The 26,608-nt window shown below is 39.8% G+C and overlaps 1 protein-coding gene across 1 annotated transcript in view; it reads right to left on the reverse strand.

Moving 5' to 3' along the window:
• Positions 1-26,608, reverse strand: part of ANO4 (anoctamin 4) — a 311,842-nt gene that overhangs the window by 67,549 nt on the left and 217,685 nt on the right. The window contains exons 10-11 of the mRNA XM_004589617.3: positions 14,708-14,839; positions 1,391-1,497 (exon numbers count right to left, since the gene is read on the reverse strand). Of these exons, the coding sequence (XP_004589674.2) occupies positions 1,391-1,497; positions 14,708-14,839 (239 nt within the window). The remainder of the gene's footprint in view (positions 1-1,390; positions 1,498-14,707; positions 14,840-26,608) is intronic.

The following is a 26,608-nucleotide window of genomic DNA, read 5'->3' on the forward strand; positions in this document are numbered from 1 at the left end:
TCTGCCATGGTTTCATCCTTTCCAATAGGATCTGCATTTTAGTTTTGTCTGAGTCTTCCTAAGGCTTGCTGGCTGCACCCAGTACCTGTAATTCTTTTATTTGTTAGAATTTTTAGCCTTAACTTGCCAAGCTTCCATTACTCCAATTCCATGTCATAGTCCATTATTCATATTAAAGTTTCTCTATTTGAATTACGTATGCTTTTGTCTCCTGTTAAGACCCTGAGTGACATGGTCATTGCTCAAGCTTGAAAATAAATTTTGCTAAGATTGTGATTGTAACAAATCCATCCAAACCATTCTGATATATAATAACCTATTTAAAAGGCAGGCCATCTGGTCACAAAACATTGAAAGGTTCTTCACAGAAATGCCTAAAATATAAACTGTGGAAGCTGTTTAATGTGGGAGAGAACTCTTAGGAAAATTAAGCATGTCAGCTCATCTCCAAATGCAGCTCCCTCCTCCCCTACCCTTGGATAGTCCCATTCTGGCTTTTCATCATTCAGGTCTCAGTAAAAATTTTAACTTTTCAGTCAAGCCTTCCCTGATCACCAGCCTTGGCTGGCACGAATTCAGTCTCATCCTCTGCTAGTCCATACCTGAATCACCACCCAATTAATTTCTTCATGGCACTTATTTGTTTACTGCTGCTACTGACTTTTTTTTAAGGTGGCTTATTCAATATTTATTTATTTATTTTTAGATTTATTTTATTTTTATTACAAAGTCAGATATACAGAGAGGAGGAGAGACAGAGAGGAAGTGGAGCTGCCGGGACCAGAACTGGCGACCACATGGGATCCTGGCACGTTCAAGGCGAGGACCTTAGCCACTAGGCCACGCTGCCAGGCCCAAGCTACTGACTTTTTAAATGTAAGTTTTAGGCTCTAGAGGACTGTAATTATTTACCCAGCTCAGAGCCTGACACACAATGGACACTCCAGAATTATTTTGAGAATTGAGAGCATTTTTCCATGATCCTGGATAAGTGAAATGACAAACTTTTACAGTATATACCAGGATATTTCCAAAAAGTTTATAGAGAGTAGAATCAAAGAACAGATTTACTTTAGTGCAAAAATGTTTTGATTTTTATGTGCTGGAAATATCTTTAAAATGTTTACAAAAATGTGTATTATGAAAAACCTATGCAAGTATTGCAAAAATTTTTGCACCAAAATAAACTTATCTTTTAATTTTATTTTCCTTGGGCTTTGTGACACACTCTCACATTTAAGGACGTTATCAAGATTTTATACTTAAGGGAATCACAGGTATAATAAATCAAACAAGCATTTCTGGAATTGATGGAAACTTGATAAAACATAGAAAAACATGTGTAATCCCCAAATACCAGATTTAGTCTTAGTATTAATAGGCTACTTACCAATTTTGTTTTTTCCTTCTTCATACTTAATTCTTTGTAATATATGATGTACAATTCTACTTCTTGTGGCATTGTTGAAGAAAGTATCCTTGTTGTGAATGATGAAGCTACACACACAGTGAAAACACAAATTGAGAATTAATTGATGAAGCAAATCTTTGTCATTATTTGGTGTTGCTTAGATGGAGATATTTTAAAACAATCATGGAACAGCATATTACCCAGATACCATAAGCAGAGCAATAGAGTCACAGGGCTGAGTCACTTTGGTTCTTGGAATGTTGAACATTAACATCATCATGTTTGGAGGAAGCCAGAGCTGAACATGACTAACAAGTTTCAAAGTTAAGTCATAGCAGATCTAGCTCACACTGTGTTTTCTCAGTAATAGTGTTAGACAAGTACAACTGCAATTTCATTTTGTTTTTCTCTCCTCTCTTTATCCCATTCCCCCCACATCAATTTCCTGATCATTTGGTATTGTCATCTATTAGCTTATGGACATTTCCCTTGTTTTGTAAAGTACTGACTGTAACAAGGCAAAATATAACAGTTAAGTCCCTGTTCTTGAGACATACACAATCTCATGGGAAGGGTGGGCAGGGTGTGATCATGTGGCATCAACTTTTCATATATTTTCTCCCACTTAAGATTAAACTTATTCAGGATAAAGGCTCAGTCTGAACTTTTGGAGTCTTAGAATCCACTGAATGATGGGTATGTGGGTACCTGACAGCTGAGGGGGCTGATATTGGAGAAACTATTATTCATATTTCTTAAAGACACGATTCTCAGTTGCTCAAATGAAGAGGGGAAGAGTCAAAGTATCCTAGGAGATGTATCCTAGGGTTTGATGTGGAAACAGGTTTTGGATATGAGTCCTGCACAGCATATAAAGGAGAGGAACACAGCCATAACAAGTAAATCATATGAATAGATTCCCTTAAGAAGAATTTTCCTCTCATTTTTCCTTCTTTCAGACTCTTTCATAGAATACTATTCTCAGAAAAAAAAATAGAAATTCAGTTTGGTGGATCAGAGAAAGGCTCCTTGGGTAAAAGCAGCAACTTCAGCATTTGCCTTACATTGTCTCCTAGGTTTTCTGAAAATATTTCACGGCACCAAGGAGGAACAGAAGAAAACACAGTTACATTGAATGTTCTTTTTGTTTTATCCTTTTGCTTTCTCGCCGTATTTGAGATGGGCCATTACATTTTAATACCAAATAAAGATGTCATAAAGAACTAGACAACAAATAAAAAAGCCCATTTTGATTCACAATTTCAGAATGCTGATAAACGCAGCCATGCCTGACGACACAATTCGAGGCTAAACACCATGTCCCTCCTCCATTAAACGGCTTTCTGCTTTCCTCTCTTTTTATGGCATCACATTACAGTTTCTGTGTGCATGTAATTCTTCTCTCTAATAAGTACCACAGACAAGCTGAAACATGCTATTTTCTCCTTCCTTATATCCATGTTGTACCTGGAGCCTGAAGATCTTGCATTGGAAGCAAACTTATGAGATGCTGCACACTGCTCCACACCCTGTAAATGCGCATTCAATCTTTACAGCCACCCATGAGCTAAGTTCTTACCAAGCACATTTTACAAATGAATGTCAGAGAGGAGGTAAGGTACTTAGAGTCATTCAGCCAGCAAAGGTTAGAGCAAGTCTTAGACTCAAAGCCGGGTTTCAGAGGCTGCCTTCTTCATTCTTCATCATCCTACTTCCCTGCCTCCCTCGGTACATTAGAATGTCTTTGATTCTGGCCCACTTGAGTCAGACTGAAAGTTACTCTACATATAGAGGCTCTTCTTATTTCCATCTATCTCCTTACATCACTCCTAATTTTGAAGATTTGTCAATTTTACTTGAAAGACAGAATTACAGAGAGGGCCACAACAGTAAGGGCTAGGCCAGGTCAAAGTTAAGAGCTTCATTTTTGGTCGTTGGGTCATTTCTACTGATTTCCCAGGTACACTGGAAATGGATTGGAAATGCTGGTATCCATATGGGATGCCAGCATCACAGGTAGTGGCTAAACCTGTTGTGCCATAATGCTGCTCCATCTACTCATCCTTTGACCTTAGTTAAGGCCATTCTCCTTTGGTGGCTTTTGCTTGATCCCTGACCCTCAGTGTGAGGGTTATGATGTTATAAAGAGAAGAGGAAGCAGAATCGCAGCTCAGAAGGGGAGGAAGTTGGCCTTTTGGTTCTGGGAATGCTCAGTAGCACCTCTGCTGTTAGACTCTAAAGTCAGATCTCAGTCCATATCCTAGCTTTACCACTTACTATCTGCTGTGGGAGCTATCACTCCATTTTTCTTGGCCTTGGTTTCTTCATTGCTGAACTGGGAATCAACTGTTGTCGTCTTCTCAGGGTTTTCATAGAATTAAATGACAAGCAGTGCTAGACCACTGCTTGGGATTTTAGACATTCTCAAGGTTAGTTGTCCTCATACTTGACACAGCAACTCTGTTACATCAAGCTTAGTGGCCTTGTACCATCTTCTCTGTATGAAGGCAGCCTAGCCAATCCATCTTTGTTTTCTAGCACTGGTATAGACTTTACCACATTCAAATCCTTAAAGTCAGATGAAATGAATTGACCTTCTGGAGAATACTAGCTGACTCTCCAGGTCAAAAAAATAAATCTCAATGTCTTCTGTCTTGACCTCTATCCTTAATTCCTGGAGCTCATTCTATTCATTCCATCTCATCCAACTACTGGCTGACTTTCTTTTCTCTGAAGTGTATGTCTATGGACCTTCATGTATAGTGTGGAGAAGTCTTATTTCCCTATCAGTCTTTACTTTGCAAACTCATTTATATAAAGTGAACATGTTTCACATATTTTAGAACAGTTTCAGAGGCATAGTAAACTCCCACTCTACCTTTCATACCCTGCCTGTGCTGCCCACCCACTCTCTATTTTATTTTTCTTTTCTTAAATTTTATATGCTATTAGTTCACTTTGTAATTACAGGCTTAACAATCCATCAGGCAAAAATTCAACCACCAGAAAGAAAAAAAATACTGTTCCTCAAGAGTGTACACAAGGGATATATACTTTGTAAGCAATCATGAAATCTCAAAAAGTAAATCTAGTTCATATAGATTATATTTTTGCATTCCATTTATTATTTCAAATTGGAGGATGATATAAAGGAACACTGATAATTTCCCATGTCATGATGTGCTAATTTTTCTTAGCTATAAGCAACTTTTTAAAAATAAAACCATATAAACATATGCACCTGCAGACACTCATGCACACACAAGATGAAAGATTAGTGATTTTAGCAAATGGCTCAGTCTTTGAGTTGGGCTCTTACTTAGGCTTAGAAATTCAGTTCTACTTCCATATATTGATACAAAACTTGTACAAACTCTAGGAGTCCTATCTAACCAGGTTAACACCCTCATAATTTACCTTTGAACCCAGCAATTTTTCTTTTAGGAATCTATTCTACAAATACACTTTTCTACGTGCAAGGTGAAAGATGTGCAAGAATGTTCATTGCAGAATGAGTTATAGCAAGAGACTGGAAATAATTGAGGGGTACTTTAAGCAAGTTATGATCCAACTTTAGAGAATAGTCTGAAGCTGTAAAGAAATGAAGGGTGCTGAGCGTAGCTATATGAAACCTACAAGATAGCCCAAAGACAAAATAAGGTTCGAAACAACAACTTGTGTCACAGGAAAATATATGTATATGGAGACATATTGGCATAAATATATTGACACACATCTGCTTGTGAATGCAGAGAATGTCTATGGAATGTTGTATTCACCTTCTGGAGCTACTAGTTGCCTCTATTGAGAACCAGGTGGCTTAGAAACTAGGAAGGAAAATGTCCTTACACATGCTTAGGAAATTTTTAGCATGAGTAAGCACAACTATTAAAAAAAAAACTCAGGTAGTTACATTAAAAAAAAAAAAAAGAAAAATTCAAAGGAGAACACATGTCTGTTCCCAGTTTGTCCTCACATTCTTCAAGAGGTGAATCAACTGGTGAATTGGTGGAGAATCAAGTCTGAGATCATGCCTCTGCCTATACCTCTCCTCATCCTGTTCCTTGGTAAGGTTTGCAAAATGCCCCAAAGTCACACAACTATTAAGCGTTGAGGAGGTTTTTTTTTTTAACCCATGCATATCCTGTTTCATCTCTTCTACCTGCTTGCGAAGAGAACCATCAAGAGCATAGGTGAGCCTGTGGGTATGTGTGAGTAACGGGGTCTCTCCAGATCTGTTAGAGCCTTAACACATATTTGCTCTTTGGGGTTAAGCACCCTAAGTTTCCAGTTGAAATGTTGGAGGACTAGGACCCTAGGATGCTCATGGCTAGGAAGAGAAGGATAGATAAAAGTGTAGGCTGTGCAATTGTTTCAGCTGAAAACCTCCAGGGTTGTATACGCTCTTTTTTGATGGGTCTTCCTGTGGTCAATTCTGCACAGCAGTCTTAGGAACCATTTTGATGTGCTAAGTCATTTGACAAGTAGATATTTATGTTATTTGATACAAATCCTTGGGCCTTGAGAGCACGTATATGTGAAGGTCAGAGAAGGTTGGAAGGAGACATGGACAGTATGCCTGTATGTTGTATGCATGTGAGGGAAATGCAAAGATGACAGTAACCCAGCCACCAACTCAAAGGCACTGCTATTCTTACAAAATGACAATAGCCAAGGGTGGGATTTGAGAAGATGTGCTCAGAATGTTGGGCCTACAATCACTTTACCTTTCAAAGAAGGTAACTCATTTTAGCTATGCATGCTGTGCAAATTCTTGTAACTGAAGAACAAGTTCAGATTTAGTTTGATTTATCCAGATCCCAGAGTTGTTAAGCATCAATTTCAGAGACACTGAAAATGCTATCTGTGTTATCCAATACGGTATGTACACAGAATGACATTAGTCATGTATGTAACTATTTAGTCACAGCAGCCACTGAGAACTTGAACTTTTGACTAGTGTAAATAAGAAAGTGAATTTCAATTTTATTTAATTCTATTAAAACTAAATATAAATGGTCACAAATGGCTGTGGATACCATGTTGACGGAACAGATAACAATTAAGTCATGGATTATGCTTTGAGCCCTTGAGTAAGACCCATGCCCTGCTTCAATGATGGGACCTTAACCCTGCAACTCCTTTTGAGTGAAGTAAAGCAGGAGTGAGTGGAGTGGGCAGTGCTCTTCAAGAGCATGTATAAGTTGACAGAAAACCTGGGTTCAAGTTCTGCTCTTTAAAAGTGATTGTGAGGCCTTGGCCAAATCATATGACTTTCTTTTTTTTTTTTTTTTTTAAGATTTCTTCTATTTTTATTGGAGAGGCAGACTTCCAGAAAGAAAGATATGCCATCTCTGGTTCACTCCCTAAATGGTTGTAACAGCTGGAGCTGAGCTAGTCTGAAACCAGGAGCCAGGAGCATCTTCTGAGTCTCCCATGCAGATGCAGGGTGCCAAAGCTTGGACCATCCTCTACTACTTCCCCAAGCCACAGGCAGGGAGCTGGACAGGAAGTGCAGCAACCAAGATATGAACCATATGGGATTCTCACGTGGCAAGGTGAGGACTTCAGCCACTAGGCTACCGCATCAGGAAATCGTGTATCTCCTTAGGACACATTTACTTGTTGGGAAATTTAGGGTCAGAATGTATGAGTTGCCTAAGGACACCAGCAAATAGCCAGAAAGCAAGACTAGAACACTGGAGCTATGAAGTCCTGGGTAGATGTTAGAACTCCTACATCCCATGGTTTATTTCATGCCCCGCCTGATAGCTAAGAGACAGCTCAAAGACATAACATGATATGTGCTCTTGCAAAATAAAAATCTGTTCTTCTCTTTAGTCTTTTTCATCTTAGAAAAAAAAGTGACATTGCTCTGTACGGCATTTCACAAAGCACAATCCTGAGATGCAACCCTGACCTCCTCTTTCTCTTATGTCCCACATTCAGTCCGTCAAGTTCCCTCTCCCTCTGTTCCTGAATGTCACTCTGTCTGAACCTTTCTCACCCACTTTACTTACAAGTTGTTTTTCCTTGGACTACAGCAATAGTTTCCTAACTGTTCTAATTTCACTCTTCTTGTAGTTCCTCTCTACACAGCAAACAGGATGACCTTTATTAAAAAGAACAAAATCTTACCTCTCTTCTATTTAACTCTTTGGTAATTTCCATAGATTTGCAATAAAGCTCAAAGTCCTTTCTTCATTCTTGCATAAACCAACAGTCTTATTTCTTTTCTTTGCTCATTATAAGTAACACTGTCCTTCTTCTCTACCCCTCAACAAACTCACCTTGTCATTTTCCATGGGTTTTTACTGAAACCTCTCTCAGACTTTTGTCTATGTTTCTTGCCAATATTTGGGTTTCCAATGTCATATTTTTTACCATCTTAGCCAAAAGAGTTGCTCCTGTCTTATGAATCATGAGCTCTCTCTCCTCTCTCTAGCACATTATTTTTTTTCCTTAGGGTTTATTCTCTTAACTTTAAAAGCATGTGATGAGAAAGACATGCGCTTACATTTTTCCTGTCTGTTTTCCTTAAACACTTGTAGATTTCTGCAGGCAGGCTGGGTCTGTCTTTTTCCTACTTTCAGTTGTGAGTTAAGTATAACATATCTTCTCCATTACCTAGAGGCTCTTTGAATGCTCCAGAAATTGTCATACTTTACATTTTACAGAAGAATCTTGCAGTTCATTTCATTTTATAATTATGCTTTTGTATGTGAAACTAGTTCTGGAGCTATATATGCTACAAAAAGGCCTCCACTTTTTTTTAAGTAAATGCTAAGAGTTCCAGAGACTCATAAATCAAATAAGCTTTCTCAAATCTATGAACACCACCATGGATTTGGACTTCAAGAGGAAGCAGTATACTTGCTAAGAAGCATTTAGTTACCAGTATGATTTTAGTATAATAGCCACATAATTGATTCCTAAGAAACAGAATCAGGGAGAAAGGAAGACTAAGACAGTCACTCAGCTGGATTTTAGAATTATTCTGGAAGAGTAGCTGTTATATGCTTCTTGTTGCTAGACATTATGAATGATCACATGTATCGTGATCATTCCATCATTGCACCACAAATGCTGCAAACGTAGGAAGCATATAACTCTCTTTTTGGTTTACAGGTTCTCATGCAATACCTGTGGAACCATCCATAAGGGTTTTTGTCACTGAACAGGAGATCTTGGACTTCAAGTCTGATGAAACCAGAGGTAATCGTGGGGGTGGGGAGATAAATGTATTTTATTTGCAGGAAAACTGCAAATTCCTTTAATCCAGGGAGACTACTGGTAGACTGCAAAAGCTGGCCACAGTGCCTTCTACTCCTGTACACAGACTTCTCTCTGATGTGAATGCCTTGCTCTGTCCTTCAAGAAGTAGAGTCTGTGTCTCCAGCTGCTGAAGCCCGGTGCAACTTGTGAATGGCATTAGTCAATATAATGCAGCAGGGGTAATTTTTGTGGTTTTTAGGCATCAAAACCAGAGATCTCCAAGGTCTTAAACATGCCTGAGCAGGCCTCTCTGAAGATGAGAATACAGGGAAGGAGAAACCCAGCCAAGAGTTGGCACAGCTTAGCAGACATGCAAGTGAGACGATTGGACAAAGTGGCTCAGTTACTGAAAGAGACAACCACAGCCATTTGTGGATTCCAGTGGCAATCAGCAGAGGAACCACCCACCTGAATATGTCACAAATAGCTGGAATAAATTAATCATGAAAAAGTTTATTGTTTTAGGGTAGTAAGTTCTATAGTAGATTGCTATATATTAATAGATTCTGGTGGTTGATGGTTCATTATTTCATAATACAAAGAGAAAGTGAAGGTTAATGTCTTAAAAGTAAGTATGTCAGGAAACGTTCTTAATTAGAAGCTTAAATTTAACAAGGAGAAGTTAAGGTGATAGAGTTAACTGCCATAGAAATTATGTCCTCAAATTAATGAAAATATAAGTAGGAATAAAGCAACCAATTAATTTTTTATGTGACAAGGCTTATTTTGAGAGTTTTCTGGGCTTTAGGCAACTGTAGTACAAAAATTTCTTATCTTAAGAGCACTTGATAGGAGGGAAAGATTATCAGACAAAATACATAAAATTAAAGGTTCGGACTATAAAGAATTTCTAGCTTCTTTAAGGATTAAAATAAGCTACTACAATATAAAGCAATATAAAACTTTATTTCTAATTGTACTTCATGATATCTTCTTTGTTGAGACTTATATACAAATTTAAAAACACTTGATCTTGAGACTGAGGCAAAAACAGAAAATCAAATACTAGCATTCAGTTTTTCTCTCTCAAAGCCCTTGAAAATAACAGCATTATGTATGTGTCTCAATATATACATAAACCCTGAAGGGAAAAAAAAATCAATAAATGTCATGATGTACCAAGCAGGCAGGCAAATGCTAATAGATTTAAGAGATAAGAAAAAGTTGAATCACCAACCGTCTTTGATCTCTCACTCATAGATAGAACTTGCCTGCAAGGCAGTCTTCCAACAAGTTATTTGGTTCCAATATCCCCTGCCCCCAGACTCTTCCATTTGTTCCCCAAGCCTTAGGTGCCATAGTAGTTTCACTTGTTATTATACATACGACTTCAGTGTTCCCTTTGTGACCAAAGGGTTCTTCAATTCCCTATAGTAGCCTCTCTGTTAAAATAGTTCCAGGGCCACCTTTTGGTTTCTCCCTGCTCCCTGATGCCCCTGTGGGAAACTTGGATAGAATTCTCAGTTCCAAGCTTTGGAATGTTTTCACCAATCACTCAGCTACTGCAAGCATCTAAACTAGTGGATGGCAGACATACTCTCTGTCTCTCCCAAATAACAAATGAAAAGAAAGAAAATGGAAAGGCTGTTTATACATCATGCTAAGGAGAATCACAGGAAGCAATTAAACAAGGAAGCTATGTTATTCCATGTGGTGGTGTGTATAATTCCCTGCTGAAGTCACACAGCTAAGATGATGGATTAGGGTGTGAATGATGCCCTCAGTATGCTTGCCAAGTCAAAAGCTTGAACAGCTGGGGGTATGTTGTCTTACTTCTACCTGTGACAATAAGTGTGGTGACAGATTTGGAAGGAAAGACTGAAGTAGTAATGACACTATTATGTTGTTTGTGACCAAATTGGCGGCCACTTCTAAGGCAATGGCACTGAGATCAGAATGGAGGAAAGAGGACCAAAAGCATTTGGTGGTGATGGAGGGAAGCAAGGAAGATGTTAGTGTCAAGATTGGACAACCTGAAGAGAGGTCATCGGTGTGGAATGGGGAACGCAAAGCTGCTGATGGGGCATCATGTTGAGGAAGAGTATGGGGTACAGTGAAAAGAACCAAGCTTATCTCCAGGGACATAGACATTACTAACAGGTGGTTCTGGATTAGTGCTCATTTAAACAAATGGCTATCTAAATCTCTACAGGTATCAGTCCTTCTCCTCACTTAAGATGTCAGATATACTCTTTCCTGGTCATGCTGATGCTCAGACTATAACTCAGGCATAACTCACATTAGTAATTTAGCCTTTTGAGTTTCCATTTCTCCATCTCTAAATTTCTTCCAACCTCTTGGGTAGCCCCCTATACAATAAATGTTCAACAAATCTGAGTTATTGTACATAGAAGCGGTATAGGATGATGGTCAGATTTGTGTCCTAACCTCAAGTCTACATGTGACCACGTGGTCCTGGATAAAGTACTTACTATTTCTGAGCCTCTGTTCTCTCTCCTGTGAGATGAGGATAACCAACTAAGCTGCAGGGTGTGGCAGGGATTAAAAGAGACCATAATGAATACATGGCTGAGCTCACAGCCCCTACCTCTAAGACACAATCACTCTTGCCCCTCCTATTCCTTCTGACCACTACTGCTGTGATGATGGAAAGCACAAAAGAGTTGCATAGGTACAATTCACTGACAGAAAGATCCTAGTTCCCAGCTTCCTCTTCTGTTAACCCTTCCTTGTTTCATTGTAAAGTTGGCAAATCTTTCTCTTCCTACACGTGCTTTAAAATAGCTTTTTATAGCATTTTCTTTATCCAATCATCAACTGACTGGCATTTGGCCTTTTCCATATCTTAGCTACTGTGAATTGAGCTGCTAAAAACTTAGGGGTACAGATATCTCTCTCTCATAAACACAGACTACTACTCAGCCATAAAAGAATGGAATATTGTGTTTTGCAACTAAATGTATGCAATTGGAAACTTTTATGCTTAATGAAATAAGTCAGTCCCCAAAAGATAAATACATTTTCCAATATCTGTGATTATACAGTAAATATAATAAATGTAATCTATGTGAGCAAGATTGACGTTCTGGGTTTGGTTATTATTTATAGCCTTTGTCTATTCAGTTGAGAATGGTTATTTTTTAATATTCTACTTGGTATGCATTGATATTTTTACCTAATGGAATATTAAGCCTGTGATTATGAAGTGAAATGAAAGTATGGCACTGTAAAAATTACAAACAAAAAAAGGAAGAAGGGGTAGGTGGGGAATGCAGGCATAGGAGAGGTTAGGGTGGACAATATCAATATGCTGCTAAATCTGCATTAAATATGTGAAATTTGTTCACTTTGTGTAAATAAAAATAATTGTTAAAACGCCTTTTTGTCATTTTTATAAGGAAAATTATCTCTAGGTCAGTACAACTTAACATGATCAAGTTAAAAGTTTTTAAGTTAAAAAACATTCCTGCATACATATGTAAACACACATGTGATCATATACAAATATAATTCTCTTCTACAGTACAATTCTTGATGCATAACAGACATTGAACACATTTGCTGAATGAATGACTGGACTGATAGGTGGGGGAAATGAGCTATTTGTTTGAAGGTAGATTAGTGCAATAACATTTGCAAATGATTTATCAATGGCTTTAAATATTAAGGTTACACCTAAGTAATGACCGGATCTTCACACTCCCAAAGATGCAGTTCCTCACGTGGCTGGTGATCTCTCTGTGCCCTGAAAGTGAGTCATGTCCTACTTCAAAAGGAGACTCTCAATCTTTAGCAGCACAAAGACTGTGTAACTTGTTTCATTTTCACCTCATTTTAGAACTTTTCAGAGCCTAGATCTATTTCCCCTGACTCCATGGATCAATATAAACGATCTGTATACTGGAGATCAGCATGCCAATTGAGAAACTGCCAGAAAACAAGTGTTCCGAGACTGCACTAAAACAATGTTAATCCTTCCGACATCAAACTTGGCCTCTCTTTGCCTATAAGATTCTCTAAAGATTTCAGATAAATGAAAACAACAGAAAATCTCTAAAAGCTTTGAAAAAAATACAGTAAAAGGCACATGCTAAAATAATCCGTTGAGTACAAGAGGATGATCCTAATGCTTGGCCTTGGGATCCAAGCCCTACCACTTACCAACTGGGTGACCTTGGGTAAGTTAGTTAGTCCTAAGCCTCAGTTTTCCTCCCTTGTGACTATAAGGGTAATGTCTACATCTTACTGATAGGACTGAGTTTATAATTGTGAAGCACTTGGAATTTTGTAAGCATTAAATAAATAATAGATATCATATTCCTATGTTACATTTCACCTGGCTGCATTGAATTACCTTTTCTGAAGTTGTCTGAGCTTTATGGGACCGCTCTTGGAAGCCCAATAACTCAATAAAATAATTGGCCCTAATGAAGACAAGCTCAAGTGCTACAGCTGGCAAATATGAGTAAACTTTCTGTGGGTCAGATGTTCATGCAGCCACACCATCACGCCTGGAAACCAGCCAGTAGGCCCTGACCTGGTGACAGTGATACTGCATAACAGGACTGAATAGCAATAGACATGGCTTCTAGAAACGCACTCACTGGCTTTCTTTTACTGCTTTTCTAATGCAGACTTTTCTACATATTCATATATAACGTGAAGTGATTTTTTAAATTGTTCTCAATTTTAATATTTATAGAATGAAGCTCTAACCATGGCATTTTAGGTTAGGGGTTACTACATTGTTGTACTACACACCACCTCTACACTCTTCTAGGTTATGACTATAAACATTTAGTTCTCTGGAACCATGCAGAAGAGCCCACCAGAAACAGCCTCTAGAAGAACTCCACATAGAATTTTCTTTAAGAATGTTGCTAATGGCTGGCACAGTGGCTTAACAGGTTAATCCTCTACTAGCCAGCACCAGCTTCCCATAGGGGCACTAGTTCATATCTCGGCTGCTTCACTTCTGATCCAGCTTCCTGCTTATCACCTTGAAAAGCAGGATAGCTCAAATTCTTGGGCTCCTTGGGGGTTTCTCCAAAGAAATTGGCTGCTAATTTTGGGGTCCCCTCCCTTGCATGCAGCTCATCTTTCTGTACATTACCCATCTTTTTTTTAGGCAGACCATCTATGCCTTTTCTTTCTCTTTTGTTCTCTAGAGGCTCACAAACTAATTGATTTTCTGCTGCTGAAACATGCCCTATATTTCTTACTCCCTGCAATTTCTTGACAATGATTCTTTGGTTTACTTTTTGTCAAAATGAGCAGCCTTTAAAAAAATAATTTGTCAGCCCTTTCCTGCCTTCTGGTAAGTCATTGCCACTTAGGTTGTCACCCTGGCTGGGGCAGAGCAGGCTGGGAACTCCTGCAGTCTGGTTGCGTGCAGCTGAGCTGGCCAGATTTATTCCCCCTCTGTTCACCCTTTGTTGTGTTGGCACACTTCTGTCTCCTGCCATCCAGTTATCATCACTTGTCACTTCAGAAGCTTCAGTGTAAATTCTGTATCACATTAGCAATTCCTCACTGCTCAGTTATCGAGTCAACTTTTTTTTTTGTTCCATTCTCACATGTCAGAATTGACAGATGACTGTTCTGAGATGGTCTGAGAGGTGAGTCAGAGAGTAAGCTGACAGGTGGCGTGCGAGCGAAAGAGGACTGAGAAGTAAACTGAGACAAAAACCAAATATTCTTTTCAATAGTGAAGGAAACAGGCTACTTCTCCCTGTCTGTGGCTTAAATGCAAACTAGTTGGCAGAGCCAAAGACACACAGAGTCTGGGTTTGGGCACCACGATGGAGTTGACCATTCATCCCATACACACATGACAAGTATTGTATGGTTTCATGTCACTGAGATTTAGGGATGTATGGGAATTACTAACTCTTCCCAACTAGTATGAATAGTAAGAAGGGATTAGAAAACTCCCACGATTCTTAACAGGTTACTATGCAGTTCCTTCCACACACGAAGAAATCAAAGGCATGCAGGGGGAGGCTCTGCCGCAGGGGATGTGCCCTTGGAAAGACTAGTGTTCTCATATGCAACACTCACTGATGGATCCTTTGTTGGCTGAAAGGGGCAGTGTAGCAGTCGTTCTCCTCCAGGTCTGGCAGTGTCTCCTTGTCCAGCCTCATAGGCTTCTTAGGTAACCATCTCCGAAACCTGCTGATTTGTTTATCGATCCTGTGGTACATGGGAGGCAAAATCAAAAGGTACAGCATGTCAGCATTGCCCACAACATAGCAGAGAAGACTGACTACACAGAGCCATGCTGCTAACATCACATGCAGCAGGCACTCTTGGCACCCCCATTTCACAGATTTAAAGAGAAGAGCTGGACCTCCAGTGGTATTTCAGTCTTACCCGATGACCTCAACACCTCTATAAGATAGCAGTCAGGAGTTAGACGTGCACCCAACTCTATGCTGATAAATGACCAAGTAAATGGTGCAAATGTGGCTGGTAGGCTCTGAAAAGGAAGCTGAACATCCCTGAAGCAAAGCAGCAGAGACCCCCTACTTCTCTATAGAGTCTAGAAACTCATTTCCTATCTGGAGAAATTCAGACGCCAGAGAAGGGCTCTCTGACTGTAGTGAGCTGTGGAGTGGGGATGCCAGCACATCCCAGTGGGTAGAGTGCGCCCTGGGGCCTCCATGCTTGCTGCCTGCCTCTCATCCCTTCCCTGAGCAGACACTTTTGTTTTCAGTCCTCTCTTCTAGCTGACTCCAGAGTTCCCTTGGTGCTGGGATATCATGATGTGGTTATGCCACGTGGCCTAGCACACACAAAGGAAACAACCACCACCTGAAAGTCGGTTCAAGCCACCACTTCCTTGCTGGCGGTGTCTCTGTTCCCTTGCCCCCCCCCCCCCCACTGACTCTTATGGATGAAAACATTTGGCATTCCATGGGACCAGCTCTCAATCACTGTTCATAGCAAACCACCAGAAGGAGCAAAAACCGTAAGAGATTTTGACATGATTATGCTCCTTCAAGTATCAGTGCCACTGAAAAATATTATTTGGCCTAAGAGCATTTATCAAGCAGTATCTCTTTCAGTTGAAGTTCAACTGAAAAGGCACCAGGTTACACATCACAAAAGAGATGGGATGATTGTCCAACCCTAGTTACCCAGCCAGTTGAATAAAACTCAAGACCCAAATGCAGACTTTTGACTCTGGGTTTTACTCTGCAGAAATAGTTGATAGAGTATTATGTTTGGCGTGTTTTATTTTATTCAGCGTAAAATGATTTTGCACAGCAGTTTGTCCTTTTCAGTGAATGTGATGACTAATTCTATGTGTCAAGTTGACTTAGCTAAGAGGAACCCAAATAGCTGGTAAAACATTTTCTGTATGTGTCAGTAAACATCCTTCCAGAAGGCACTAGCATTTAAGTCAGCAGACTGTGTACAGAAAGTTGCCTTCCCTCTTGCTGATTGGTATCATCCAATCCAGGGGGCCTGGATAGAACAAGGACACAAAGGGAGGCTGAGTTTCCTGTCTGCTTGGGCTGGGGCCTCTATCAGACATTGGAAATTTATATGATTAGTTTTCCTAGGCCTCCTGCTTGTAAACTGAAGTTTGAGGGACTTCAGCATTCACAAACTTCTAAGCCAACAGCCAATTCACTCTTTTGCATGTTCTGATGACATCTTCTCTATCTTAACCTTCACCTTTTGGTTCTACTTCAGCCTTCAATGAGTAGGACAGTACCCTTCCACTTCTCTACTCCACCTACTATGTCAAAAGCTAACTTTCACTGGAAACACGCTAGCTGACTCATGCAGAATTAACATTTTTCCAGCTATCCAGGTAATTCTTGGTCAAGTGGAGGCATAAAATTAAGCATCATGGTGAAACTGCCAGTTGAAGGGAATATTTTTTTGCAAATTTTATTCTTGATTCTGTTGCACCTCACCAGTGCTACTGAGTATTTTCAGAACACCTGTGCATTCCATGTACAAAGAAACTCCTAAGGGCCCTAAGCTGCTTCTTGAGCAGAGCATCCCGTCTCTGCAATCCACTCCCTTCTCCCTCCACACATACACATACACTGAAAGATTGTACTCAAGATTACGCAGACAAGGAGGGGAAAATATTTCTATTTCTTCCAACGTTTCTTCTCACGCCCTCTCACCCCTTCCCTAGAAATACTTAAAATGATGTGGGATGATGGGCTTCAGAGAAGCCACAGGACTCTCAGACTGAGAACATGGAATGCCTAGATTCAAATGCTGGCCTTGTAAATATTTGGGATGTGACTTTGGGCAAGTAACTAATTCTGCTGTGCCTCAATTTCCTTGTCTATAAAATAGGCATAGCAATGACAACAAATTCATGAGACTGTAATGAGGAATTGCTATATGTAAATAGCAAGGTTCATGGGGAAAAAAACAGAATTAAAAGATACGTTTATTTTAATGCAAAAACTTTTGGTATGTGTGCATACTTAGATGTATGCATACATTTACTGAAAATACATACCATGAAAAGGCTATCTGAGCATTAAAGTTTTTTTCACCACAACAAGAACTTTTTTGTTTTCACCACATAAACTTATCTAATTCTATTTTCTGTGAGCTTTTTGAAGTTCCTCTGCAAAGTGTTCAGAACAATGTCTGGTGTACAGTACTACTGGTTATTGTTATTTCCTCCTTATCCTAATATAGAATTGGACAACTAGCCTTTCTCTTGACATTTCTTTCTATTCTAATTCAAAGTTGATTGAGTTCCACCAGAATCTATCACTTGTCTAAGTTCATGAGTTAGCCCTTAAACAGACTCATCAGTTAGACTGTCTAGGTGAAGCTGGTGGCCTTTGCCATGGCTCTGGGCTTTGTTCTGTCTGACTACCTTAAAATTCACTCAAGAAAGAGGACATTGAATCAAAGTTTTTTTTTTTTTTTAAATACAATAGAGCTGTTACCTCCCACACATCTCCAGTCTACTGCACAAATCGGATTACACTTTGCAGAATCTGGGCTCTGTGTGCAATGCCTAAGAGCTCAGTCCTTCTGGGTATAATGCTCAGTGTGGATAGAAACAAAGTTGTAAAAAAAAAAAAGCAGGCATAAACACTGCATAGGGTGGTAATGACAACTTTTAAACTGCCAGCTGTGTTGCTATAATTTCAATCAAATGTGGAGTTGGTGAAAGAGAATAAAAGGGTAATGAAAACAGTCAATTCATTGAAAAATTGGGACAGGTGAAAGGAAGGGAAGTGAGTAATAGGCGAAGCTGCTTGGAGTCATGGAAAGACGCTGGATTTGCTATTGGGCTACCTGAAACTAGGCAGTGTGGCTTATCAGCAGTGTGATCTTCTGCAAGCCACTCACCTTTCTCAGCCTTTTTCAGTTGTTAAACAGGATAGTAGTAATGGGAGACATCAACTTTATCATTTTGCTGACCTAGAGGGTAGTTAGGAGGCTCACAAAAGAGTGTATATGGTAGCAAGCAGCTTTGAAGAAGCTGTTAGCAGACAGCAAGTGCTGTTAATAACTTCTTTGGGACCACACAGGACTGATTTAAAAGTAGACACTAAAGGAGCTGGACCTCTTAACCATTATGATGGAGACAGACATTCAGAAGAGAACCTTAAAAATAAAACTGGTGTCCAGTCAGGTGGTATAGTAGGCTGACACTCCACTTGCGATGCTGGCATCCATGTGGATGCTTGTTCATGTCCCAGCTGCTCAACTTCTCATCTAGCTCCCTGATTACTGCCTGAGAAGGTAGCAGGGATGACTCATATCCTTGGGTCCCTGCATCCATGTGGGAGACCTGTAAGAAGCTCTACACTTTTAACTTTGGTTCAGCTCAACTCTGGTCATTGCATTAAGGTGGTAAACCATATGAAGGACAATATCTGTCTCTCCTCCCTGTCAGTCTTTCAAAAAACAGTAGGTATTTACAAAAAGAACCTTCTGAAGGGCTGGCTTTACGGCATGGAAAGTTAATCTGTGGCCTGCAATGCTGGCATCCCATATGAGTGTTGGGTCAAGTCCCAAGTGTTCCACTTCCAATCCAGCTTCCTGTTAATGTGCCTGAGAAAACAGCACAGGATGATCCAAGTGCATGGGCCCCTTTCACTGAGATGGGAGACCCAAATGAAGCTCTTTGCCTTTGGCCTCAGCTTGACCCAGCTACTAAAAACATTTGAAACATGAACTAGTGGCTGGAAGAGCTCTCTTTCTCTGCGTATCTCCCTCTTTCTGTGTAACCTTGTGTTTCAATTAAAAATCAGTCTTTATAAAATAAGCTCTGAAACATGTGGCTTGGTCCAAGGGCAGAGGGGGCAGACTGGCTTCCAGGAGGGAACCCAAGCAGATATAGGACACTAAGGTACAGAAGTTCCAGGTAGTATCAGGGCTGCCTGCCCATAGAAGAACAAACACTCAGACATGGTCAGTAGTTGCTATTTTCCTCTGGTTAGCAGAACTGTCCCTGCCCACCCCCACCACCACATACACACACTCACAGAACATGCCTACACCCTTAATACTGAACTTGTAAGTGTGCTATGCTACATGGCAAAGGGACTTTGAAGAGACAGGTGTGATCACAGAAGTAAAGTTGAGGCAAGCACCTTGGATTCATGCAAGGCCTCAAGGTAAGGACAGGGGCCCTTTAAAAGCAGAGCTCTTTCTCTGGTTGCATGCAGGAGAGAGATGGCAGAAGATCAAGATTCTGAGTATGAGAAAAACTCAATCTTCCATGGCTGGCTCTGAAGATGAAAAAGGCAAGAAGCCAAGCACAGCTTTTGGCCAACAGCCAGTAAAGAAACAGAGACTTTGGCTCTGTAACTACACAAGCTGAATTGTGCAAGCAGCCTGAGATTGTGCCAGCAGATTCTCCCCTAGGCAAACTATGGCTGCAATTTCAGCTGTGGGAGAGAGAGGAAAAACTGCCTGAGTCCCCTTCCCTGGTCTTCTCTGACCTACTAAGCTGTGAGATAATGTTTGTGTTGTTTTGCATAGATGAGTTGTGGCAAGGCATTGTGACAAGAATAGGACACCCAAACCCTTCCGTCCAGTCTTGTCTACTCTCCCCTTAGGAGCAGGACCCAGCCAGCCAGATTCCCACTGTGCTAAGGCTGCCATTCCCCAGTCAGTCTCTGCTTCCCATGGGTGACTTCAGAAATGAGTCCATTTTTCTTAGGCAGCTTGGCAGGCACATGATGAATGATGGCTCCTTTAAGCTGACCTTCCACAAAACCATCCCTGTTTCCAAACTGAATCATGGAGTATCCCTAGGCCATGCAAAAGAGAAACACATAGCACAGAAGCCACTGGCTTAGAAAGTAGATGAGGGGCATAAGCTAGAATCTTGACTCTGTGATTCTATGTGAGTGGTCTGGAACAACCTTCTTGGCCTTGCCAAGCCTTCGTAAACTCTTCTCTAAAATGATGAGCAGTCAGATGCTCTCTAGAGACTACTTGCTTTTGGTGAGTTGGGCAATAATATTTTGGTGTTGTCATCTGAACAAACAACCTTCCTTTTTACAAGACTGAATGGAAAACTTTTCATACACAGTGATGGCTTTTGCAGTCAGCTGGAAGCAAATTCACAAATCATTTACACAAACTGCTAACAAGGAGTGGCTGAACAAGTGAATAAACCTCCCTGAGCTAAAAGTGCCCATAAGGCAGTGGTGGAGACTAAGTAGGATATGAATACCAAGTGTTTGCACAATGCCTTGGCTGTACAAAGGAATCAATTAGATGCTAGCTTCTAGGATGAACAAAATTATGAAATTTTATGTAGAAAATTCTCTTCCCAAAACAAATTAAAAAGCTGTAATTTCCCCTTACATATAGAAGTCTGTACTACCATGTTCTAATACAACTTCCAAGAGGGGGCAGGCATTTGCTTTAGTGGTTAAGGTACTGGTTGGGATTCCCATGGCCCATGTAAGGTTTGAGACCTGGGTCACTGCTGACTCCAGCTTATTGTTTATGCAGGCCCTGTGAGGCAGCATTGATGATCAAAGTAATGGACTTCCTGCCACCTCCGTGGGAGATGGATTGCATTCCTGGCTTCAGTCCCAGCTGGGGCCACTGTAGGTGTTTGAGCAGTGAACCAGCTGGTAGAGCTGTTTTGTGTGTCTCTCTCTTTTCAAGTAAAAAAAAAAAAGTCCCCAACCTGGCAATCCTATAAATTTACTTGGCTAACACTGGAAACCAAATACCAGAAAGCATTCCATTTCTGTCTTCCTATAGGAGTAGATTTTACTTAATAAAGTATCTTCTGACAGGCATTGATTTTTGTTGGATACACAGTCACCTTGTTTCATGTCTGCCATTCACTGAGCAAAAGCCCTTTTGTGGACCACAAAGGCAAATCAACAAAGAGAGGGTGGATCTTCCACACAGGCATTTCAGGACTTGACTTGTCAAGTCAATATTTGAATCACAAGGTGAATCACTTTTATAAAAAATTATTCTGATGGGTTGTTTTGCTCATGTTCCTCCCCCAAAATGCTGGCTCACAGAAGGTGAGATCCTGGGAAAGCAGCTGGAATGAATTGGCAATGCAGCTGTAGCACAAGGGCAGAGACATGCCACCTCTGCTGCGGCTGGCCAAGGTGTCTTAGGAAGGTTCTGCTTACGGTCCATGATCCTTGGATCCCTTCCTACAATGGGGAGATAATCCTTCCTACCTTAGGAGTGGTAACGATTAAGGGTCATACTTACAGGGCTATGTTCCCAACATGCTAACTTGTCTACTGGCCTTTATATATTGCAAACTTCCAACTCAGATGCTGCAGCTATATCCTGGGGAAGCAGAAGTCAAGGCCTCTTCTTCTGAGCCACTAATAACCCAGGAGAGAGCCTGCACTAACGACAACTTAATCAGATTCAATTAAATGAGACATGTCTACTATGGAGACACCTTCTTTTTCTCAGAGCAGAATACTGTAATAATGGTACCATGTTTCCAACACATTACATTTTCAGGGTTGATATGCCTCAAAGGAAACTACAGATGAGCTTTTTATTATTATTTTTCAATAATACCACAGTCCTACTTTGCAATAAAAGAAGCCCTCTGGACTGATAAACAACAGGAAGTTTGAATTTCTTTTTCCTTTTCTCAGAGCCAAGTACTTTGTATTTGCAGACTATCCCTAGATAGGAGTTAGGGATCTTTGGAAGCTGATGCAATTTTTTAAGGTCATGGGGCTACTGTTTGGGGCATAGTCTAACATCTTATAGAAGAGTCCAAAGGCCCTGGAACATTTATGCATATTAATTTTTTAAATGGGAATGGAAATATACAAACCACTTTGTCATTATGCCTGTTTGCTCATCTGGTAAGATTGAAACTACCCTGAATGTGTAATGCAAGAGGGTCTAGCATCCACTCTGCCATGCATCACAAAGGATAGAGTCAAGCTGACTGTGAGGAGAGGCAGGGGGAGGCATTAGTAATGAACTCTTAGCTATAAGCTACACAAAATCATCAGCTTACTATTCTGTACTCACATCCTCTACCAGCCAAACTGAACTATATGGTGAAGGCAGAAAATATGACAAACTACCTTTTATTTACAGGAAAGATAATTTATAATGCCTATAAGCCTACCCAAAGACAAGACCTGAAGCAGTAATAGGAAAGTAAATGGACTAAAAAACAGCATTTATTCCAAAATACAAGTTGACACTACATGGAAGGCAGGTGACTTTCAAAATAAAAAGATATTTGTGTTCAGACGCTTTTCTGCCTGTTCAGATACATTAAGAATTTTAGTTAATTCCCCTTCTTAAAGGATCTACGGATGCTTTGGGCATGCTTTCATGGATTACTGATAATGCCCATTATTTTAAACTATCATGTTTAGTATTACAGAAGAAATACAGAATTATAGTCAAGTGTTTCATTACTTGGTATACAAGGTGGTAAGTTATTGGTGTGCCGTTCTAAATAAGATGTGGAATATCAGAGCTGGACATGAAGAGACAAATATTCTTCATGACTTAAATCAGTTCATTTGCGATAAAGAGAGTAGTTACAAAACTTTTGATTAACTATATTTTAAAATTTGCATCAAATTTTGTCCTCTTAAGAGTCACATCATTTGGTGGTATCCAAAACTTATGTTGGAAAGCAACCGTGCCTATTTTAAGAGGACATTCTGAAAACATGTGTCATATCACCATAGTTGAAATTTCTTCTTCCCTTATTTTGGCCCAGAATCTTCCAGCACTGTCCACATCCCTAAATTTTCCCATGATTATGATTTATCTCCTCGAAGTAACATTGTCTTTTACCAGCCAAAGATTAGATTTCAGTAGGCCATTTGTCAAGCTTTGGAAACAGGATATCTCAAACTTTTTTTTTCACTCAGAACCTCTCTTTTGCACATAGACAATATGTGGTTGGACACATGTTTAAGTCTCTATCACTTCCCTTCTTTTGCATTCTAAAGCCTGCCCTCAGTCTCTCCTTCATGAAATACCTCAAATTTGTAGGGAACACTCACCACCTGACTCATCAGGACCTTATCTCCCATGTACTAGCTATAATTTAGTTTCATGTATGGGTCTCAAAATGGGGTCCTGGAGCAGAAATGTTAATATTATTTAGGGTCTTGATAGAAGTGCAGACTAGCGAGCCCCACCAACACCAACTGAATCAGAAGCCTCAGGGACAGAACTCACACTCTGGAATTTTAAAAGCCCCACAGATGCTCCAGCTGCATGCCAACATTTGAGAACTAGTCCTCCACAGAGACTGCTATGCTGGGGCCACCTACAACTTTTAAGTATCCTGAACCAATCCTTGTGTCTCACCGTTTATTAGAAGCCAAAGAGTACACTTTCCTAAAGGAATTCATTTCTGGTGTCTTGGCCCTGCCCTCCCCTCATTCCCGTTACTTCTCCCTTTGCTCCTTTTCAGCCTCTGCACCCTGAAGTGGGTTTTCCGAAGCACCACCACACGTCCTTTTGTCTTCACTGCTTATGTCCTTTCCTGGCAAGATCCCACATTCTTTCCTGGGTAAAGTCATGATCCCCATGTCAGTGATTCCCAAGTGGACTCTCCAGCTTTCCTCTCATGTCAACTGCTTTGCACCAGTTCCAAAGACCTCCAGGTTACCAGTATTTCAAAGATCTATTATGAGTTACAATCCACATTTTTTTAATGAAAAATCCTCTTCCTCATCACACTTATGTTTCTTCTGGATTTCTATTCTGCTTTTACTTCCAACAACATTTCTCCCATTTCTGGAGTATGGAACCCTCCCGCTCCCCTAGTGTCCCATTTCCAAAGAGCTGCCAAGCACTAAGCTTTTTCTCTATAATTCCACAATCTTAACATTTTGTTTGTTCTATAGGTTATTTTATGAACTACCTAGGGATCAGCAATATAGTCAAGGAGTGAAAGCTAAATAAAGGAATGATGGTAATATTAAAGAAGAATTTTCTACTTAGAGCTTCCTACAGAGGCATTCTTTATCATCAAGGATTTAAAAAATGGACTTGTTAAACATATAAGAGATTTTAAGTTCCAGGGTACTTCAGAAAATGTGCAAAAATTAAATGAAAAGACATATGTATTTTGGAATTAAATTTTTTAAATCACCAGATATTTTATACAATACGCAATTTCCATGAACTTTCTGAATGCTCACATGCATCAGTTTCAACTTTTTTGCATACAGTAACTTTTATTTTTTTAGTTCCACTTCTCTACAAATATTTTGAAAACTCTTGAATCCAATAATTGCTAGATCTGCTGGTATTTGGTGTCACATTCAGTCTTCAGGTCCTATATTTTCTTGCATTATCATTTTTTCAATCTCTCATTATTGTTGTTTCCCCCACTTCTTACCAAATGCATCAGTTCCAATTCTACCCAGCATTACAAGGGTGGGGAATAGTTTTTCCACCATAGGCCATTTAGACATTTATAACATCACTCAAGGGCCATACAAGATTATCAACCTAAGAGACTGTCAGTCAGTGGACTCTGAATAGGTTTCATTGCAATTGGAACTGTGAGATTGGCAGCAATCCAGAACTGATGGACTATCAAAACTGTTTGAGCAGGACCCTTGGAGTGTGCCTCCCGTTGGGGATCTGGGATGGGTGAGAAGTTGAGTGGGGCTTTTCCCTTTGTTACTTCCCTAACCCAAGATACAGGGAAAAATGATAATATTAGTGTGGAAACAATGGTATTACCCACTTTCACCCTGTAGCCCTTGACCCTTTGTACCCTAATCAACTAAGTAAGATTATTAAAAAACAAATAAATAAAAAAAAGATTATCAACCTAAAAATTGGCTTTCTGTGCCCAGTAGATGTGGTGGAGTAGACTAAGCCTGTGGTGGAGTAGACAGAGGCCTGTAGCATTGACCACTCCAATGGGTGTCAGTTCTAATCCCAGCTGCCCACTTCCCATCCAGCTACCTGCTTATGGTTCGAGAAAGCAGCAGAAAATGGCTCATGTGTCCTTGAGCTCCTGTACCCCCATGAGGGGGACCTGGAAGAAGCTCCAGGCTCCTAGCTTTGGATCAGCTCAGCTCTGGCCTTTGTGGCTATTTGTGGAATGAACCAGCAGAAGGAAGATATTTCTCTGTCTCTCCTTCTCTCTGTAAATCTGCCTTTAAATCTGTAAATATTTATTTATTTTCATCTATAGGTGGCTAATTAAAATATATTTCAATATTATATATTTCTATATAACATTATTAAATATTAAATATCATTCTATATAGTCTATATAGTATAATATATACATATATATGTATTATGTAATATGTATATACAAATTTATACTTTATATGTTTATATAAATATATTTTATATTATAAATATGTTATAAGTATATACCATATATAAATATATATTTATAAATATATACATATATTTAAATTAGCCACCTATAGATTTATTTAATACCAAGTCCCACCTGTAGTTGCCTTGGCAGAGCCAGGCCAAATGATTTGGTGAGCGGTATACGTTGTACAGACCAGACATTTCTCACTCCTCTCAGCAGACGTGTTTTTACTGTGCGTCTCTTCTTTGAGACCTCCTTTTACCTCACTCCATTTTCTCACATGTGTATGGAGATCGATTCATTCATCACTCTACTTACAACGTTAGAGGTTATGAAAATACAGAATTGCTTTCATATACTTTGGTCAGGAGACAGATATCCATATCACAGACTACATGATAGGTGCCAATCACAGAATGCAAAGAGGGCATCATTTACTCTTATCAAAAGGTCCAACAATATTGACTGATCTTTGAGGGATGAGCAGGCATCACGTTGATCAACAAGAGGGGAAAGGCCTTTTTGGAGAGACAACTATCTGCACATCACATATCTTGAAGGAAGCATAAAGTGTTTAAGAACCATGAATAGTTAAAAATGGTTGGAGCAAAGGAGAGGTAAGTGAAGAAAGATTACAGTGATCTCTTTGAAGTTGCCTTTAACTTCATTGCAGTTAATGTGGGATGGCTACCAAGTGACATTAGATTTGCTACATGGGAGATGATTAGAAGAAGAGGGAGATAAATTGATGTAAAATTAATAAATAAATTGATGTAAAATAGACAGGAAGTGATGAGAGCTCAGCTTTGGCAAAGCCAGTGTGAATGAAAAGCAATGTGTAGGTTCTTGATGTATTTGTGACACAGCATCTAATCACCCTCCACGGGCTTAACAACCAGAAATACTCAGAGGTTTTACATTATGTGATGGTGAGGGTGGAGGATCCAAGACTTCCATAGGGAATATGAGTTGAAAATGTTTTGTACAAAAATTGTATTTCCCAAGTAAAATCAGATTAGAGTTTTCTAGAGAACTGCAGAATTCGTCACTATAAAACTGAAAAGGGGAAGGACAGAGTGGATATGGGTGACAAGTTCAGAAGCAGAAAGGGAACAGGAAGCGTGCGGACACAAAAGATCATAAACATTACATATGATAATGACTTTCAGAAC

This window comes from Ochotona princeps, chromosome 15 (assembly GCF_030435755.1).
Source record: "Ochotona princeps isolate mOchPri1 chromosome 15, mOchPri1.hap1, whole genome shotgun sequence".
Lineage (NCBI taxonomy): Eukaryota > Metazoa > Chordata > Mammalia > Lagomorpha > Ochotonidae > Ochotona > Ochotona princeps.